This window comes from Hipposideros armiger, unplaced genomic scaffold (genome assembly GCF_001890085.2).
Source record: "Hipposideros armiger isolate ML-2016 unplaced genomic scaffold, ASM189008v1 scaffold_104, whole genome shotgun sequence".
Classification (NCBI taxonomy): domain Eukaryota; kingdom Metazoa; phylum Chordata; class Mammalia; order Chiroptera; family Hipposideridae; genus Hipposideros; species Hipposideros armiger.
The window spans coordinates 192509-213527 of NW_017731454.1; the positions used below are offsets into that span (position 1 = coordinate 192509).

The following is a 21019-nucleotide window of genomic DNA, read 5'->3' on the forward strand; positions in this document are numbered from 1 at the left end:
CATGTTCCACCTAAAATAATGTCGCATGCCACCAGTGGCACTTTGGGAAAGACTGCTTTGGTGCTTATAAAGCACCATCATGGTCATTGTCTTTTTGGATTCTCTCACTGATGCATAACAATGTGCACAATGGTCCCCATTTTACCTATGAGAGAACTGAAGCTCAGAGAAATGGCATTCCTAAGGATTCGAGTCACCTGTAGTTAAGCCGAGCCCCAACCTGGTCTCCTAACTCTAAGCTTTAGGACTCTTTGCATGATATCATTCCCCCAACAACAGGTGCTGATGACATTGTACAGATGGGATGGGGAAGTCAAAAATGAAAAGGGGAGCTTGAGGTCAGCTGCCTAATCTCTGTTATGAAATCTGTAATGTACCTTGTACTCTCTTCTTTGACCTTTGTATGATAGCTGTGCCTCAGCAATATGTAGCAGCAAGGTAATCGCCAAGAGATTTAATCCTGTGATCAGGATTAAAGCCTGCAAGGAATTTTAACAGCATCTCTAGTTAACTGGCTCTGTTCAAAAGTGAGCTAGGATCTTTGACCCAGGCTCTTCTTTGTTTTTTACGATTTTTATTAAAATATAGTTAACATACAATATTATGTTACTTTCAGTTGTACACAATAGTTATTCGATACTTATATACCTAAAGATGTGATCACCATGATAAGTCCAGCAAGCATCTAACACCATACAACTCTATCACAATGTTGTTGACTATATTCCCCATGCTGTACATTACATCCATATGACTTATTTATTTTATACCTGGACATTTGAACCTCTTATTCCTTTTCACCTTCCCCCAACCCCCATTTTAAATTTTTCAATTACAATTGACATTCAGTATTATTTTATATTAATCTCAGGTGTATAGCATAGTGGTTGGACATTTTTAATAATTTAAGAAACGATCCCTCTTACTAGTCTAGTACCCACCTGGCACTATACATAGTTATTACTATATTATTGACTATATTTCCAAGGCTTTACATCCCATGACTCTTGTAACTACCAATTTGTACTTCTTAATGATTTCACCTTTTTCACCCTGCACCGGACCCATCTCCCATCTATCACCCTGATGAATCTAGTACCCATCTGACACCATACATAGTTATTAAAATATTACTGACTATATTTCTTATGCTATATCTTACCTCCCCATGTCTACTTTGTAACAATCAATTTTCACTTTTTAATCCCTTCCTCTTTTTCACCTCCCCCAAATCTGGCAACCATCAAAATGGTCTCTGTATCTATGAGTTTGTTTCTGTTTTGTTTGTTTGTTACTTTTGATCTTACAGTCTACATACAAGTGAAGTCACATTGCATCTGTCTTTCTCTGTCTGACCCTGCACTCAACACAACACCCTCCAGGTCCATCCGTGCAGCCACGGATGGCAAGAATCCATTTCCTTCCATGGCTGAGCAATATTCCATTGTGTGTGTGTGTGTGTGTGTGTGTGTGTGTGTGTGTGTGTGTGTGTATATATATATATATATATATATATATATATATATATATATATATATCACCTACTCTTTATCAGTACATCCATTGATAGACACCCAGGCTGCCTCCACATCTTGGCCATTGTAAATAAGGCTGCAATAAACATATTGATATACATGTCCCCTTGAAGTAGCATTTTGGGTTTCTTTGGATAAATACCCTGAAGTAGGATTACTAGGTCCTTCTTTATCTCTTATTATAGTCTTGTTTTAAAGTCTATTGTGTCTGGTATAAGTATTGCTACCCCATTTTTTTTTCATTTCCATTTTCATGAAATATCTTTTTCCCACCCCTTTATTTTCAATCTGTGTATGTCTTTCAATCTGAAGTGAGTCTCTTGTAGGTAGCATGTGTAAGAGTCTCCTTTTCTTATCTATTCAGCCATCCTATCATTTGATTGGAGCATTTAATCCATTTACATTGAAAGTAATTGTTGGTGGATATGTACTTTTTGCCATTTTAATATATATATTCATCTTAAAGAAGTCCATCTTAAGATTTCTTGTAATTCTAGTTTGGTGTTGGTGAACTCCTTTAGCTTTTTCTTGCCTGGGAACCTCTTTATTGTCCTTTGATTCTAAATGATAGCTTAGCTGAGTAGAGTAACCTTGTTTATAGGTCCTTGCTTTTCATCACTTGCAATATTTCTTGGCAATCCCTTCTAGCCTGCAAAGTTTCTGTTGAGAAATCAGGTGACAGTCTTATGGGGGCTCCCTTGTAGGTAACTAACTGCTTTTCTCTTGCTGCTTTTAAGATTCTTTCTTTGTCTTTAACCTTTGGCATTTTCATTATGGTGTGTCGTGGTGTGGGCCTCTTTGGGTTCATTTTGCTTAGGACTTTCTGTGCTTCCTGTCTGTTTTCTTAGCCAGGTTAGAAAGTTTTCTGTCACTATTTCTTCAAATAGGTTTTCAATACTTTGCTTTCTCTCTTCTTCTGGTACCCCTATGATGTGAATGTTGGTACTCTTGATGTTGTTCCAGAGGCCCCTTAAACTATCCTCATTTTTTAAATTTTTTTCTTTTTGCTGTTTTGATTGGGTGCTTTCTGCTACCTTATCTGCTTCATCTCTAATTCAGTCCTCTGCTTCATCTAATCTGCTATTGATTCCCTCTAATGTGTTCTTCATTTCAGGTATTGTATTCTTGTTTTGTGACTTGTTCTTTCTTTCATCTATCTCCATATTTATGGTTTCCTAGTTCTTTGTTGAAGTTCCCCTGAGATCATTGAGCATCCTTATACCCAATGTTTTGAACTCTGCATCTCACAGACTGTTTGTCTCCTTTTTGTTTAGTTCTTTTTCTGGAGCTTTGTTCTGTTCTTTCATTTCGGACATGTTTCTTTGTCTCCCCGTTTTGGTTGCCTCCAAGTGTTTGTTTCTGTATAGTAGGTAGAGCTGCCATGTCTCCCAGTCTTAGTAGAATGGCCTTATGTAGTAGGTTTCTTGTATTGCCCAGTAGCGTGGTCTTGCTGGTAACCTGAGCTGGGTGCTCCAGGTGTGTCCCTTGTGTGTGTTGTTTGTGCCCTCCTATTGTAGTTGAGCCTTGGTTACTGTTTGCACTTCACTGGGAAGGGTTGACCCTAGGGTTGATTGGTTGTGAGGGCTGCCATGACTACAATGGAGGAGCTATGGTGCGGGGGCTGACCCAACAGAGAAGGATTCATTTCAGTGGGGCTCTGGTGCCTGCTAAGCCTGGCCTTCAGGTGTATCATCATTGGAGGCCACCGGATGGTGCTCCAGCTGGGTCTTAAGCCAGCCACCATGTGTGCCTGCCCCGGGGCCTTTTGATAGGGACCCCACTGTGGGCCAAGTTCAGCTGCAGCCTGTGCCCTGCCCAGAGCCATCTGGCATGAGCCACAAAGCAATCTGCTGATGGCTACCACCTGTGCTGGGCTTGGAAGTCCTTGAAATGCTAAGCTGAGAATGGAGACCAGCTGCTGCTAGTGCTGGGCTTAGGGCTGCTCAGCCAGAGATACGGGACACACCAAAGCCAGATGCTGCTTGTTTGGGTTTTGTGAAACTTTGAGATATTTTAAATCTGTGGCATGAGCGAAGACAGGCTGTTTATACAGAAAAGCCACTGGAAGCAGCTTGCGCAGGCCCAAAAGTTGGGTGGGGTGGGTTCTCAGGGAATCAGGATGAACAAACAATGTTAGCCAGGTTGATGGAGACTCAGATATGGCAGCCACCTGTGTCTGCATGCAGGGAATGGGAGGGCTCAACAAAGAAACAATAGTGTCCACCAGCTCCTCTGTCTGGGAGAAAGCTGCCCCTCCAGCCCTCACTCTAAAGCCAGACAATTCGGTTCATCCCTGTATGTCTCTGGTGGTTTTCGAGCTGCTGCCCCAGCACTGGAGCTCAGAGCAAGTGAGTCCATCATTGAATAAGTCCATGCTTGGTCTGTTTAAGAGGAGCAACTGGGACTGCAGCCACCCTCCATCTCACTCTGCCACAATCTCCACTGGTTCTCTTAGCCAGAAGGTATGGGGATTTCTCTCCCTGGCACTAAAACCCTGGGCTTAGGGGCCTGCTGGGGAGTTGGGACCTCTTGCTCCTGTGGGGGGTGTACCTCCACAGCTGAAATATCCCTCCCAATCTTTATGGTCACACGCAGGTGTGAGACCAGCCCGTTCTGCATCTCTGCCCCTCCTACTAGTATCCAGTTGGCTTCTTCTGTATGTCCTTAGAGGCAGGACTTCGGTTCAGCTAGACTTCAGGTGATTCTCAGTGATGGTTGTTCTGTAGTTTAGTTGTAATTTTGATGTGGTCATGATAGGAGATGAGCACAGCATTTACCTACTTCACCATCTTGACTGGATCCCCCAAGTTCTTCTTATATATACTACACCTTACATTCAGAGGGTGAGTTTGGCTCTTTGACGGGTTTTTGTCTCCTTTTATCACAGACTTTAAGTTATTTTTGAAATACACTATATGCTACTGTGCTCACCCCAAATTAAACTTAATTAAATTACCAAATGTTTAATATGTGCCTTGTGAACAAAAGAAATAACTAGAAATTCAAACTTGTTTAGAAAACTCTTAAACATCCGCTAAATAATGTGTGGCTTTATGGATATGTTTCCAACCTGAATGAACAGGCTATAGGACTATTTATGTCTGAGAATTTTTATATCTGCAGAATTTTAATGAGTGAAAGAAGGGATTTAGGAGTAAAAAAATATTCAACATATGTGTATATTTATACCTTAGATAATATGTGAATTATAAATACATATGAATTCTGAGTATCTTTTCCTAATTCTTAAATGACATGTGTACAAGTGTCATGATAGCCATTACTGTAACATGATCATTACTAGAATGAGAGTATGAAGGCAGATGATGAATAAAAATACATTATAAAGTCCTCCCCCAATTTCTCACCAAGATAGGAATTAAATAATTTATGGAAATCCTGGATTGTGAATGTACAGGAATATAAGATTATAATTACAGATTAAAGTATTCTGCCTTAAATTTCTAGCTCCTTCAAGTGTAAGTTTTATAAAAAATGTGTGTATTTAACCTTTTTACTGTTTTATACATATGTATTTGAGTTCACAGTACTTTCTTCATTTACAAATTAGCCAAGTAATTTATGAGGGAATGTTCATTAAATTATTAAATATGATTTCTATTTCACTAGAAATTGAATTTATTTTGTTCTTTTCTGATACCATTGAGGAAGGGTGTTTTTAAAGACCTTCTTGAATATTGTGTAAGTGTATGAATATTTCCCCAGAAACAACACATACTCTACATGTGTTATATCTCACAATACAGTAGGGTACTAAAATTCTGAAACAAAATAAACTAAACATTTACCTCTGGATATGTATGTTCCTGTTATATCAGAAATACACAGACATGATGTGTATCTTATTTATATTTAGTTTCAGAAAGCACTATCATTGCTTTCTTTGTCAAGTTCATTGAATCCTTTATAAATAATATAGTTCATTGTGAGGGTAACTTAGAGACTTACAGGCAAAATTAAATGAAGAACTCATGGTAGAGAATTAGTTCAGAAACTTATCCAAGCGTAAAAAATTTGAAGACAAATTTGGGCAAGTATTATCTTAATTTCTATAAAAATGAAATTCGACTTAAAATAATTTGACTTAATTTTTTAATATGTCTCTGTGTGCATACATATACATATATATGTATTATATATAAAATGACTGTATATTTCAATGTAGATTGGAGTTGGTATGGTAAAGAGAGGTTGAGTGCTTTGTAGTCAGACATGAGTTTCAGTGCTGGCCATGTTGCTTAAATTCACTGAGTCCCATCTGTAAAATAACAAAAATAATACTAGTTTGCAGTAGTACCATATTACATAATAAACAGTGCCTTTTACATAAAAGTTCACAAGAAATGCTATTACTGCCCCTTATTCCTTATTTAATTAAAATTAAAGATTTTTAAAAATAGTTTGACCTATCTTAGTTTTTGTTTTTGGTTTTTGGTTTTTGGTTGTTTTTTTTAATGAAGACCAATGGGGAAAGTTTTCGTTTTGGTATCTTGCCTTATTTCACTGTGAATCTGCTTTCTGTTGCCTCCATCCATCCCTTCTGACATCAGTTTGTGTCTAATTGAAGTTTGTGTTACAGGAGAGCTTCCTTCATGCTGTCATGAAGTTCATTTAAATATAAGTGGAATTAGCTATAAATTACATAAATGCAATGTATGAAATACCTTTCATATTCTCTTTGTGTGAGTGAATACAAAATGGAACCTCATTTCTAAATGAAATGTGAAAATGTATCCAGACACCTGTTGTTGTTTTTTTAACACATCTTACTTAAGCTTTTCCAGTCATCCTAATGAGACATTTTCTTCATTGCTCCTGTCAAGTGTTATTGAAAAAAAAAAGTGTCTCTTGTCCTGGAACATGATAGATTGGTTATCCTCAATGAGCTTGTGTATATAAGATATTTGAATCCTTGAGGACAAAATACAAAAATCACAAAAAGGAAAGTGTTTTCATTATTTGACTGTTTTTCTCATTGAATAATTAGAAATACTTGTTTTCAGACTTGACAATGGAAACTCTTTGTTAATCATTACTGTGTACTAAATTCAACGGAGATATCAAAAGAAAATTGTTTATAAATGATTCATGAGTCAGGAAGATTTAAAGAAAAAGTTAATAATTTCCTTGCGTATTAGTGTTTCTTTTTCTTACCCATGAGCCATTTTGTCAACCTCTGAATTTTTATATAAAAGTAGCATCGGGGTGGGGAAAAAACTGGGTTAAGGAAGTGGCCTGGGGATTTGCCTTGAAGTTGTGTTTATACAACAAGCAACACTGTTTTTACTTAGATTGTCTTTTTTTTTTTTAAGATCAATAAAAATAGCAATGTTTTTCTAAAGGTGTTTTTATTCACAAGTTACATACAAGTTTTCCTATTTATTAATTGTTGTTCTTAGGGGAGGTGGCTGCAAGAACCGTGATAGAGATCATTGGGGGTGAGTGGCAAAGGCTGCCCCTCCCCAACCCCACAGAACTCCCAGCGACCATTTGGTGACCATACTGGGATGAGGTAGCAGGCTTCACACAGGCTGGCGGTGATAGACTAAGACAGGGGAGAGGACCCTCCCATAGTGTATAGCAACTCCCACTTCCCACATCAGTAAGGACTGTGCATGGCCTCCCTAATGCGTATTAGGTAATAAAAATGGCTCTATGCTTGGTTAAATGTTCAACTGGACTTGTCTCATTTTAATTCTCACAGCAATTCTAGCAGGAAGGTAGGTATCATCATCCTCATTTTGAAGAGGAGGAAACTAAGGCTCAGAACATTGAAATGGTTTGCTCATACTAGGAATTGAGGAGGTCAGATTCAAACTTCAATGTCTTCACTCCAGACCCCTTCCCTAACGACTGCTTTTGTCCTCCAGGAAGAAAATGGATTTGCAGTTTCTGAACAGCAGGCAATGTAGACAGCAAACCACTATCTCTGATTCAGATGATTTGTGAACCAAAGGTTAGGGTTATTTAAATTCCAAGTTCTGTTCTTAAAATACTATTTTCAAAATGGCGACAATTTGAAAGCCACACAGTCTTTCATTTCCATTGATGTCTGCAGCCTGCAGCCATGGAATCAACCTCTGCTTGAGAGAACATTTGACAGGGCAGTGAAAGTTGTAAGCCTCCCCTCCCCCAGAGCAGCACCTGCTTGTACAGCAGGAAAGTAAAAACAGTGGTAACAATTGCAGGTCTGGGTAATGTGGTTTGGTCTTCATACCTTCACTCAGGTGGAGCCCGAGAAGTTGAAGACACTAACAGAAGGTTTAGAAGCCTACAGCCGAGCCCGGAAAAGAAACAGAAAGTAAGCACTGTTTTATCCCCCCATTTTGTTTTTCAAGGATATAATTTACTGGTTTTCCTTCAAAGGGACAATGAAATCTCACTGATTTTGTCCATCTTGTAGCCTGCCTGAGAACAGTTTAATAGTGATCACCAAATAGAACCGTTACAGACAAGCCAAATTAGCAATTACAGAAAATATTTTCTTAACAATTTATACTGTGTGTAGGGTTTCCCTCCTCATCAGCTCTTTCCTCACTCCCTCCATCTCTATCCCTCTGATTTAGTGGGCAAGAAAATGTGATTAATATTCTCAACATGTAGCAATTAAATTGTCTCTGAAGGTACAGCAAAAGTCTCTCTATCTGCAACTCAAATACTTTGAGGGGAAATACGCCAGTTGTACACATGTAAATAATTTTGGCAAATTAACTGTTTTTAGTCAAAGTGATAGTAAATAATTATGTTTTTCTTAGGGCAGGGACAATAGGTTTTCTTCAGAATTATAAAAATAAGTTGAACTTCGGGACATTCAAGTTTTTCTAGATCTTTATATTCTAAGTAAACATAGTATGGACAAATAGATAATGTTAGAAACACAGTGTCCACTGTGATATAATGTTATTTTTATGTGTCCTAATTTATTTTCTTTTAAGGTAGATTTTTTTCTATATATATGCTTCTGTATATGGACATGGAAAATAATTTTTAAAAATATGTAATCAACATATCTGTTCAGTTCCTATACTTTTCATATTATTAAACTACGAATTACAAGCTCAAAATGATTAATAGCATATCTTGTATAAAAGGATTGTATAATGATATCAGTATCTATTAAAGGGCATTCTCTATCTCTTAGTGGTATGTTCAGTAATTCTTGACAGAGGTAAAATTTTAGAATTCAACAAATCTTGGGGAGACGCTCTTCATCTCACTGGAATGTCATAAAAAGATGCCAGCTGCAAGGGGCAAACTCCTGTGCCTCTGGATTTTCCCCATACATTTGCTATTAAGCAATTTATGAAAGGTAACGAGTAACAATGATTTGAAATTTTTTCTTCAAAGCCAGTTTAGTGCTTGTGGTGAATTTATGTGACTCCCAAGTGGCATTATCTAAAGGAACTCTCATGAAACCATAAAGTTAGAGTACGGATTGGAGAAATAAAAGAAGATAATATGAAGCACACATTAGTAAAAACAGCTTTATGTATCATACTGTTGTCTGTGTAGACTGACTTGCCCTGTAAATGCCCAGAAGAATACTTTACATTTTGCATATGTGATTTGTGCAATTACAAGATGGGCCAGAATTACTGAGCCCATTTATACAGAGGGTGCCAAAAAAATGTATACACATTTTAAGAAAAGAAAAAACTATTAAAATTGTAATACTCAATGTATACCAATAACAAAAGATAAATACAAGTCATGTTAGACTTCTGCAATTACAGGAGGTGCTTAAAGTGGTTACCATCAGCGTCCAGACACTTCTGATTATGGTGAACTACTGCTTGAGCAACATTGACCAAAGTGTCCACTTTTGTACATTTTTTTGGCATCCCCGGTATATTAGGACACTCAGACCCAAATAGCTTAGTTAGTTGAAGGTCCCATAAGTTCTAAATGATGTGTTGAATCCAATAATTTATTTATTCCCCAATTGAAGGAGACTAATTTAGCAAAAAAATCTGTGCCAGTCACAGTGCTACAGCCCCTGGACCTCACTGTTCAGTGAAGGAGACAGATCCAGAAACAAATAATTTAAAGGTTAAAATTGCAATGACAGCAAGGTGTGTAGTCTATTTTGGGATCATAGAGAAGTGGCATTAAAATCAAGTAAAGGAAGGGCCGGCTGAGTGGCTCAGTTGGTTAAGAGCTCGCTCAGGAGTTTGAGCTCTGAGCAACAGCGGTTCGAGTCCAGCCCGAGCTGAGCAGCCGCTGAGCTGCCAACAGGTAGCAGGATGGCTCAGCTAAAAAAAAAAAAAAAAATCAAGTAAAGGAAGACTTCCTAGAGGAGATGATATCTGAATCTAGCCTTATACAATACATAGATATCAGCCAGACTAAAGAAACAAGGACCAAGATGGGGTTCGGGTGGGTAGTGTTTAGATTAGATCAGCAGTTGGATTTGGGGACTGTAAAGTGTCCGACAGAAACAGTAAGAGATGTAGATAAAGGTGTAAGCAGGAACCAGATTGTTTGGGCCTAGTGAGGACCCATAGGATCCTTTACCTTATTGGAAGTGCCTGAAGGAGACAGGTGGTTGGATTTTCACTTTAGATATGGCTGTGTGGAGGATAAACTTTAGGGGAACAATATTGGAGACAGAGAGCTCATTTAGTAGGTCATGGTAGAAGACAAGGGAGGATGAGGTCTCAAACCAGGAAGGAAACAATGAGGATGGAGAAGGAATGTGGTATAGAAATTTTTAAGAGGTAAAATTGACAGAATGCCATGATGATTGATTGGAATGTGACGGACAGGAAGCAGTCAAGGACAACTATGAGGGTTTTAGTTTGGGTGACTTGGTGGATGGTGAACACCCTGGCTGAAATGGAGAATACAAGGAAGAACTGCTGAGTGCAGTGTGTGTATCTGTGGCATAGGTTGGACTGACAAGCCTGAAACTGGGCAGAAGTGGTATTTGACAAATGTAAAAATGGCTACAATCACACAGAGATACTTTGACCCATTTGAACAGTGGGCTAAGGATAGAATGCTGGGGCATTGGAACAGTTATTGAGATCATGAAGATGTGAAGAATGTTTAGAAAGTAGGAGAATCAGGGGTAAGAAAGCAGGGTGTTAGAAGCCAAAGACTAAAAATTTCCAGGATTATAGAATGCTCAGCAGAGGTTCAGTAAGATAAGAACTGAGAAACCTCCATTGAACGGGGCCATTTGGAGGCCAATGGTAACCTTAGTGAAAACAGTTTCCACCAGAGTAGTGAGTATAAAAACAAAGTGGCCATGGGTTGAAGAGTGAATAAGAATAAGGAAGCAGAAAGAGCTGATGTAGGTTATTTACTCTTCTTTTGCCGTTAATGTGAAAAGTTCCTGAAAAATAATAATAAGATAATTTTTAAGATGGCAAAGAATTGACTGCTTTTGTAGACTGGGGGAAAAGGGAGAAAGGAAGAGATTGGAAAGGGAAGATGGCATTTGGAACAAGATGGTTAAGAGGTGGATTTTTGGGGCTGGCTGAGTGGCTCTGTTGGTTAAGGGCTCGCTCAAGAGTTTGAGCTCTGAGCAACAGAGGTTCAAGTCCCAGCCCGAGCTGAGCAGCCACTGAGCTGCCAACAGGTGGCAGGATGGCTCAGCTAAAAAAAAAAAAAAAAGGTAGATTTTTGACCTGAGTTGAAATCCTGTTTTGTTTTGTTTTTGCTTCATAGCCATGTGCCTTTGGGTATGTTGTTTAATTTCTCTGAGCCTAAATTCTTCATTTCTAAAATAGGCATATTTATACCTACTTCTTAGGAATTTTATAACACATGTAACACAATTCAAGACTTAACACAGTACTTGGCCCATGATAAATATTTAGTAAATAGTTATTTTTATTAGAGAGATACAGGTGAAAGCACATTATCTGATATTTTTCTCAGTTGAAACATTCTACAACTGTATTAAATGTTTAGAACTTTAGTCATTTTAATTCTCAATATCCCACAATTAAATCGTACCATAAATAAAAATCTTTAAACTGATGTGCTTATTACAGCCTAATCACAACAGAAATATTAACATTTATTGAAGACATTACTCAGTCACTTTGAACTTAAAAAGGAAATAGCTTCTTTAAAGAAAAATACCATATCTATTAGAAGTGTTAAGATTTCATTTAAGTGAAGATCAAATCTTCTGTCTATATGTACACATAAATTACTTGGTAACCTGATTTTTATGAATCTGGAAAATGAAAGTAATAAAATAAAATCACATTTTCATTTTAAAACCAAGAAATGATACGTAGTGTGTAAAATGTTCTTAAATCTGCATACTTTCTCTAGGGATTAGGGTTCAGAGTCTAAGATTCTTAATGTTTAAGTCTTAACCCAATGCGTTCTGTTCTCCATGAAGGGAGTTTGTTACATTCTAAACTGCAACATGCAATTTCTCATTTCCCTCTTATTTCTTGTACCGTTCACAGATGTGTATGTACCTGGCTTTTTTTTTTATTAATTAGTGAAGATAAGGATAATGTGTGACAATATAGGCAATGAAGATGAGAAGTAGCAATTATCTCCATTAATAACTCAAAATGTGATTATATGAACATCTATTGCTTAATCAAGTAGGTTTTAGAGTGTCCATTAGTAAAAATGTTTATTATTAAATGTCAGCGGGGTATAGAAAATAGTAGAAGAGACACCATGGGGAGGCCCTCTGGACTGGAAGACTGAATTTTTACTAATAGTTTATTTCATCAACTTGTGGAGCTTTTTCTTCCTCTTTTAAGTTCATTCCTCCCTGACCTGACAAGTGAGTGTAACAATTGGTCTGCAGGTTTGACATCTGGGACAGCCTCTCTTTACCTCTTGAGTCTCAGGATGCATTGAACTAATTTCATGCCTCATATCTCTGTATCTAGTCTCTCTTCCAAAAGTAATAATTTCTCCCTCTATTAACTTCTTAAGTTTATTAAAGAGAAAAAAAATATTATGCTGACTTAGCTTAAATGAATACAAAGTATTTACAAACATTTTCGATATCCTGTTGAGAAATGAGGTCGCAAACTCCTAAAATTCTGTTTTCATTTAACAAGTAATGTTGAATTACTTTTGTATTTTAATGGTGATGTTATTTTAGTTTTTTACTTAGGTAAAAATTTTCCATGACTCTTTTTATTTATTACTTTTGAAAACTACTTGTATTTAAGTATCCATATTCCTCATTGCAAAATTGGAATTCGTTTCACCAGTTCTCCCTAAAAAGTCATGAAGCAGTATAAACAGTTGTCATAATACCTACTCCTTAGGATTGTTGTAAGGATTAAATGAGATAATGTGTATAAAGATTTATCACAATTCTTGGCACATAGAAAATTTTCAATAAATAGTAGCTGTTTTTCTTATGAAGATAAAGGTGAGAGAAACAGATTTTCTGATGGTTTTCCAAGGAAACAGTTTACCTTCTTAGACATTTAGAACTTTATGTAGTCCATTTTAAACCCATACGATCTAAAATCAAAATGTATAACAAATATCTTTTAAAACTTATGTTCATACTTTTCAATACAAAAGAAATAGTAAGAATAAATCTATTGAACACGTTACACAAGGTGTACTATTGTCAGACAACCAGGCAATGTGTCATACTATCAAGACCTTCACCAAACAGCGCACACAAACCTCAGCTAAACTTAGATGGCCCTGCAGAGTCCTGGGACTAGATTCCCGCCCAGTCACCGAGAATTATGCTTAGCAAACTTCTCACTGGGAAAACAAGTCAGACTGACTCCTCAAGATACCCAGGGCCTCTTAAAACCAGAATGGGTAGGTAAATAAAAGGCAATAAGTTATATATCACCTTGGACAGTGCTCAAAAACAGTGATAAGGGAGAAAAAAGACAGAATGGTGTGTATATATCGGTACACCTTTTGTGTATATAAAAAAAAACAATAAAACAATGCTAGGTACTCTTCATGCATATATCGTTTAGAAATGGAAACAATGCAGATAAGTGCACAGAATAAAATTAACAACTCCTTTCAAACCTACTCCCAAGAATAAACTGTTAGTAAATATTGCCTTTAGATTTTTTTTTTTAATTTAAAAAAGCTGAAGTTCCCATTTGTCATCAATTCCCGGTCCCGTTCTCTCCCACCCTCCTCCCCAAAGGCAGCTGTGTTGTTTATCCTTCTAGTATGTTTTCATATTTTATAAGTAAATGGGAAAAATATAAAGGCTAGAGGCTAGCTTACAGGTCAGCAACAGACGGGAGGGAAGGGTTCTGCATTACCCTTATAATTTAGTTAAAACCAATACATTAAGCTTTCCTTTCAGTTAAACTGACTTAAGCGCATGTATGTTTTCCAAAATATAGGGGCATCATGGTAGCTTTGGACCAATATTTTCATTTAGTAACTATATGGAGCACCCCTGCTGTGCCAGCCGTCTACTACTCAGGGGTGGGAAACTAAAGAGTTCTCCCAGGTGTAACACAAACTAAATGGACGAATTGTCCACTTTTGGTACCTGAGGGTGAAACCTGGTGAGGGCTGTGGTAAACTGAAAGGCTTCACCTACAGGCAACCCACTAAAGTTCAAATATATTTTTAAACACGCTGTGAGCCAAACTAAGTGGAACTATGAGCCAAACTCTTCCACAACTGTAAATTTCCAATCTCCATGTAGATGCTGAAATTCAACTTCTGTAGAGCCATGCTAGTAGCCTGCTATGAAAAGTTTTGCCTCCGCAGCTTTTCTAGTAGTTTTCATGACAAGAGAAATGAAGTGAATCACCTTACTCAGATTAATAGGGTAATTATTTATATGCACAAAGGAGGAAAAATAAGTTCCCAGAATGGAAAAGGATACATAACTACAGAAGTGGATAGTATGGATTTGCCCGATTTTGGAAATTAGTTCAACAGCTTCCTAGATGTACAGGCAAGTGCACTGTGTGTGTTATTCAGACCAAATATGTATAACGAATGCTGAGTGGAGAGAAAAGGTGAGACTAGTGATAGACACTCTGAGATTGTTAATTCTTTATCTGTTCAAATAGTTATGTCATTTTAGCTTAGGGGGGAAACGTGGGAGGCCCCAGGCATGGAGGGAGCCTCAGGTGTGGCGACTTAAGCTGTTTTCCATCTGGAACGAACACGCGCTAGGATTTCAGCCTTCCCTCGCTTGACTCCAGAAGCCAGAGAGGGCAGAGGGAGCTCCCTAGTGGCCAGAGCCTGCATTTCAGTCCCTACACCCTTCCTCTTGGCCACACAGCCAGGCTGCCTGAGAAACAAGCCATAACAAGAGACAACGCAGCACAGGCTGGAAGCTGGGAGGGCGAGCAGCATTTGTGGGAAAAGTGCGTCGTGGCTCAGCTTTCTTGCAGAATTCTCAGACTGTGGAAGAAGCATACGGAAGGAGAGAGAATCAATTTTCCCAAATCGTGTGCTCACTGTTTTTTCATAGCTCTGTGACTTTATCGTTAGTATTCAGTGGTGAGAATCCCAGAGTGTTCTGTCAACTGAATTTTCCAAGTGCGAATGTAAGTTGCCTTTCTCTGGTGAAATTGGTATTTCTGTTCTATGATTAGGGAGTTAAATTGTGATTTTGTTTCCTTAATTTATTAACCTGGTGTGTTGTTTTCATTAATTCCAGAAGTGGAAAGCTAAATAACCATTTAGAAGCTGCTATTCATGAGGCCATGAGCGAACTGGACAAAATGTCTGGGACTGTAAGTGAATTTATTTTTCCATTATATTATGTTTCTTTTAAAATAAATTATATTGCACTTTTTTGGTAAAGTCTCTAAAATATTGTCAAGCAATTTACATAACAATACTAAATTACTAGGCTCAAAAAAAATTGATATCAAAAAAGGTCCAAAGTAAATTAAGGAAAAAACAACCTAGTAGTATTAACTGTGCCTTTTCTGAGGTAAGTAACTTTTGTTGTTTTCCCACATAAAATTTTTTTAAATATGAACAGCAAAATGTCAAAGTTCAAACCACAGCTTTCTGCATTGGACCCTGAATAGCAGTGGCTACTAGTGTCACCTAAATATTCAGTAATGCAAATTTCACTCTGTCCACAGAATAAAAACGTGAAATTGAGCAACGGGGTGAAGTCAGGAGTATATAGACCTCTCATTTTCTTTCTACTGTTACCTAAAAAATAAAATATTTGGCACAAAACTCTGTTGTTAAATTAATTAACACTATAACTTCTAGTTTTAGAGAGTAGTGTCTCCTTTTTTTTACTGAATGTAATAGTGTTGAATGTGAGCAGTTTAACTGTTATCCTCTAATTCATATATTGGCTAGGCACTCAAAATATAATTTTGGTAATCTCTAAAAATGAATTATTTAAAGCTATTTAGCAGTGACATGCAATTTACTTTTACTTGATACTTTGTGTTAACAAGGCTACCTGAAACCCATCTAGTGGCTATTGCATGACAGATATAAGTCATAGAATCATGGAATGTTGGGATTGGTATGGGCTTTAGAGATTCTGTGATCCAACCCATCATTTCACAAAATGGGTGGATTGAGGCCCTAAGGTGTTAAATTTCCTGATAGAACTATAAGAAAAGTCTGGAGCAGAAATTATATACTCAAATTCTTTCTAGGGCCAGACAGATAATATCAATAAGTGAGGTGGGTCAAGTGTGAGAAAAACAGCCATTTGAGTGGATTGAGAAATGCCAACCAAGATAGGAAGGGATCTACCAACTCTCAGTCTTAGAGGCTCCACACAGTACAGGCTCACTTAGGTCTGGTTCTGGTTGGGGAGGGCTTGCTCCACAAAATCATTCAGGGTCTCAGGTTCTTCCAATATCTAGTGTCCTCTGTTCCTTGGGGCCTCAGAGCACTCCATTATATCCTTTGCATGCAGCCCAGCAGGTGAGAGAAGAGAGTGTATGCAGAAGACTACCAGGAGAGGTTTTACAGGTCATTCCTGGAAGCTCATCACTTCTACTGACTTCCCACTGCCCTGACTCAGTCATGTGGCCTTCCTAACTCAAGTGGTCTAGGAAATGCATTATGCAATATGGCTGTGCAGGGACAAGAGAAAATGGGTTTGGCAAGCATCTTGCTAGTCTCTGCCTCAGGATATTTGGCCTTTGGGGCCAGTAGACAGTTGGGAGTGATGGGGACTGGGGCAACCTGGGGTGGTTGAGGGGAGGGGGGTGTTCTCTCTAAAAGGAGCCCCTCCTCCTGTGCTCCAGCAGATCTGAACCAGATGGGAAATTGTGCCATCGTTGCAAGGTCTTCCTATTTTTCATAGATGCTAGAAGTCTAGAAATAAAATTTCTCATTTTCTAGTGTTGACAACTGTTTTGTTTTTGTTTTTGTTTTTTAAAAGATTTTATTGGGGAATTGGGGAAGGGGAACAGCCAAGTTGCTCTCCTTCAATCTTAGTCGTGGAGGGCACAGCAAGCTCAGCTCCAAGTCCAGTGGCCATCCGGCTGCCTATCAGCAGCTCTCGGCTGCTCATCTCAAGGTGCCGTGTTCAATCTTAGTTGTGGATGGGCATAGCCCACCATCCCATGCAGGAGTCTAACAGAAACCTTTGATAACTGTTTTTAAAATATCATATGGCTAAACAAAATACCTTTTCAGGCTACATTTGGTCCACGAGTTCCTAGTTTACATTCTTTTTTTTTTAAAGATTTTATTGGGGAACTGGGGGAGGAAAACAGCGTTGGGGAATCAGGGAAGGGGAACAGACAAGTTGCTGTCCTTTTGTTCTTCAGTCTAGTTGTGGAGGACGTTGCTTCACTGGCCCAAGTTGTCACCATCATTGCGCTCTTCCTGGGTGAGGCAGATCAGTTGCTGGCTTCTGGACGGCCAATCACAGCGGCTGCTGGCCGCTCACGCTGGCTGCTGGCTACACACGGTAGCCCATGGCAACCCACTGCCACAGGGGCTGCAGCCTACTCTGTTGCCGGCAACTCACAGCAGCCCAGCTCCAGGTTCAGATGTTGTTCAACATCTTAGCTATAGAGGGCAGTGTCATTGGTCCTCATATGTGGGATCCGAACCGGGGTCTCTGGCGTCCCAAGCCAGCTCTTAACCAACGCGCCACTCGGCCGGCACCCAGTTTACATTCTTGAATAAAAGCTTCTTTCCTCAATTATAAAAAGGTTTCAGTTATGGTTCTTTGTATCAGAGACTAGTGGTTTTAAAAAAAATGTATATAAAGGGGTTAGGAGGAAGAGGCAGCTTGAAAAACTCATAAAGGTTATTTTTTTTAATTTAAAAATTATTGTTTAAAAAGTTTGCTGCATTTGACCCTGAATAGCACTGGCCTTTGCTGTTATCTAAATGTTATCTTTAAAACAATTGAGCCAACTCGTAGTAGATCTCAAGAGCTGATTGTGCGTATCTCTTCCTAACTCTGAGCTCTGTGACAGCACGTTGGTGGCTTTAAATTGGCGGTGGTGGAAGTATTTACACGATGGAAATTGGCACACGTTACAATGTGCTTGTGTTCCTCCACAGGGAGCTGGTTGTTGAGATTTGCTACACCACTGCCTTGGGCCCATCCTGCCTTTCCTGGGTCTTGACTTTGCACTTTCCTGTCAGTAGCCATAGCACAATGTGGGACAACCGATTACCTCCATAGCCATCTGCCCTCTGCACCTCAAAATCATACCTGCTGTCAGATACCTGGCAATCATGCTCTGCTACTGCTCTACCCCCACTCAGCCTGACACACAGCCCTAAACGCTGCCAGTTTCTGCGTTAGTATATAAAGCGGAGTCGTATTAATTGCTCTTAACCAGACTACAGAAGCTTAGATCTGCCGACAGATGGTAGTGGTACTCTATTTTACATCCTGACTCTTCTCATAAATAAACTTCCTTGAACTATGGTTCTTATGATCATTGACCCTTCTTAATAGTTGTAAAATAAGTAGGGTGATGGAGTGAAGAAGAAAACATGATTGGTGTGTATTTATCCACTTTCCATACTCAAGTGAAATTGGGGATCTGGGGCTCTCTGATTGGAAAGGTCTTATTTTCATCTTAAAGGTACAGCAGCAGTAGCAACTACACGTCGCATTTCCCACACGCGATATTTTTCCTCCTTTATATTCCACTGTTTGGGGTCCACAGAGTGTTGCTCTGCATATCAGTTTCCAAGATTCTGCATGTTCTGTAGTGACTGTGGCCACACTGAGATCTGGGGTCTTGATAAAAATTTTAAATGCCCTGTGATAGCAATGACTGAAAATGAAAGCCAGAGTCTGTTCCCTATACTGTTTCTTTGTCAGAAATCATATGGTATTTATGATTTCAACCTCTGTTGTTTTTTCCTACCTCTTTATTTCCAGGTTCACCAAATCCCACAAGGAGACAGACAAATGAGACCCCCCAAACCCAAGAGGAGGAAGATCTCCAGATAACAGGGCCTATTCCACCATGCGCAGTGTTTATTAAAGGAACGTGCACAGATATATCTGTATATAGGTATTGATATAGCCACTGTTATATCAATATTTATACTATGGCAGATAGCTACCACCACCACAGGGTGCTAAAAGAAACAGTGATACAGTATTTTTTTTGATCAGGAAGGATAATGAATGCTGGAAAAACCAATCAAAATCCCTGAGTGATGAGAGTGATAAGTGGTCAAGAGATTACGGAGAAACTCTTTTTCTATAATACTAAAATTGTGATTATAAAACATAGTCCAAATGTTTCTGAAGAATTTTCAATGTTGTATATAGAAAATACAGAATTTCATGGTGATATCAGAAATGTAAATATTGTACAATATTGTCATGTACAAGCGTACCTAATGCACACTTTATCTTTTATTGTACAAAGAAATAGTGTACAAAATTCTTTGGTTTCTATGGAGTACACCTACCAGAGACTACCAGTGTAAAGTGATAAATAAAAATACAACCTAAAGGCTTTTCTATGATAATGTAACAGATGCTGTTTTTGTATTTAACAGCAGAGAAAAGGCATGATGTATTACCTGAATTATGACATACACTGCACACCACTGAGTGTCCATTTATATTGTCTGTCTGGAATGAACCTAGCCTAGAAGCACTGGACTGGACTTGACTTCGGATGTCTAGGAAATTGAAACCTTGCAGATTTCTAAAGGGATGAGGGCTCACAGGTCTAAATTAAGAATTCAGAAACTGCAACCATTTGTTGCATATTTTTTTTACCTAAGTTTTAAAGTAGAATAGGTTTTATAAAAAAAAAATCTTAGATGGAATATTTTACTCAGTCATTTCTGTAGGTAACGTTTGATAGCCACCTGTTGAACTAGATAGCTTATGCTGCACCACCGTTGATGCTTGGAGTTAAGTTTTTTTGCAAACAATACCTGACAAGATAAAACTTCCTGTTCCCATACATGGAGGCTAAAGCAACACTTTGAAACCATTATCAGAGGTAAGGTTGATTATAATTCAGGTTTTTTTTCTTTAGTGGCAAAAATAAATATAAATCATCAAAGCCAGTTTTATATATCCATTCATCAGTATTACACCAGAAGTTAAGGTGGCTTACAAAATTATTAGCGATGGTAATTTTTTATCAGTATTATGTAACATATCAGATTTATTTTATTTAAAGAATTATTTATACCATTAACAGATTCTTATATATATATTAATGTGGCTGAAATGTGCAGGTTAAATCTATTAACCAAATTATTTATATTATATTAAGTAAGAAAAAATGTGAAACAAATGTAGAGAGAAAATACTACATTACAAATATACAAACCTAAAACTGTGAGCCATTGTAAAGTACAAGGTTATTAATAAGAAATGTAGCACAATATAATTTTCTGTCTTTTTTTTTTCCACAATTTTGGTGGTGGTGGTATAACCCTATCTCCCAGGCAACTGAGCGCATTTTCAGGCCTCCAGCCTGACTTCAGTTGATGGGTTGTCAAAAGAAGAAATCCATTATCCCTTTATTCTTAGAACTACCAGCCCCCATCCCCAAACCCTTAACCCTCCAGAGAGCACTGCCTTGTCCGCTAGCCTGGGGCTCACTCAACAGCTTAATGATTGGACTGCTGGGAGGCACTATAGTAGCTGACTCTGGGCCCCCAAATGCCCACCACCCCCCTTATTCCTCCTCTCTCATCCACCCCTCCAAAACCCTGAGTCCCATGATGTAGCAGAGTTCCAGTAACTCAGGAAAAAGGAGACCCAGGTCATTCCTCCAATTGGTTTCTTGGGGCCACAGCACAGAGCACTCCACCTGGGCTCACTTTTGATAGCAACAGCTCTTACTTCTTCCCCCAGGTCTCCTGTGTCTCTGTGTCCTTTCCATCCTCACCCCTCCCCCAAGCCTGATGGAATGCAACTGGCTGCACTGGGCTTCCTGGCCTGGAGGCAGGAACCCTTCCTCCTGGGGGTAGGTCCATTTTGTCTTAAGCATAATGGTGGGATTGCCTGCCCGGTCCTGTCATGTAGGCACCTGAAGGAATCTTTCATGTAGTTTAGTTGACATGTTTTTGTTATA

At 38.5% G+C, this 21019-nt stretch overlaps 1 protein-coding gene across 9 annotated transcripts in view; it reads left to right on the forward strand.

The window, feature by feature from the left end:
* MBD5 (methyl-CpG binding domain protein 5) overlaps nucleotides 1–19540 on the forward strand; it is a 136398-nt gene extending 116858 nt beyond the window's left edge. For 8 of the 9 annotated variants that reach the window (XM_019646542.1, XM_019646532.1, XM_019646541.1 and 5 more), the window contains 3 exons: nucleotides 7784–7857; nucleotides 15163–15238; nucleotides 18847–19540. In XM_019646542.1, coding sequence (XP_019502087.1) covers nucleotides 7784–7857; nucleotides 15163–15238; nucleotides 18847–18918 — 222 coding nt within the window. In that variant the 3' untranslated portion in view covers nucleotides 18919–19540. Of the gene's footprint in view, nucleotides 1–7426; nucleotides 7760–7783; nucleotides 7858–15162; nucleotides 15239–18846 lie in introns of those variants that run through there. The other variant, XM_019646537.1, reaches the window with a different exon arrangement.
* The last annotated feature ends 1479 nt before the right edge of the window (nucleotides 19541–21019 follow it).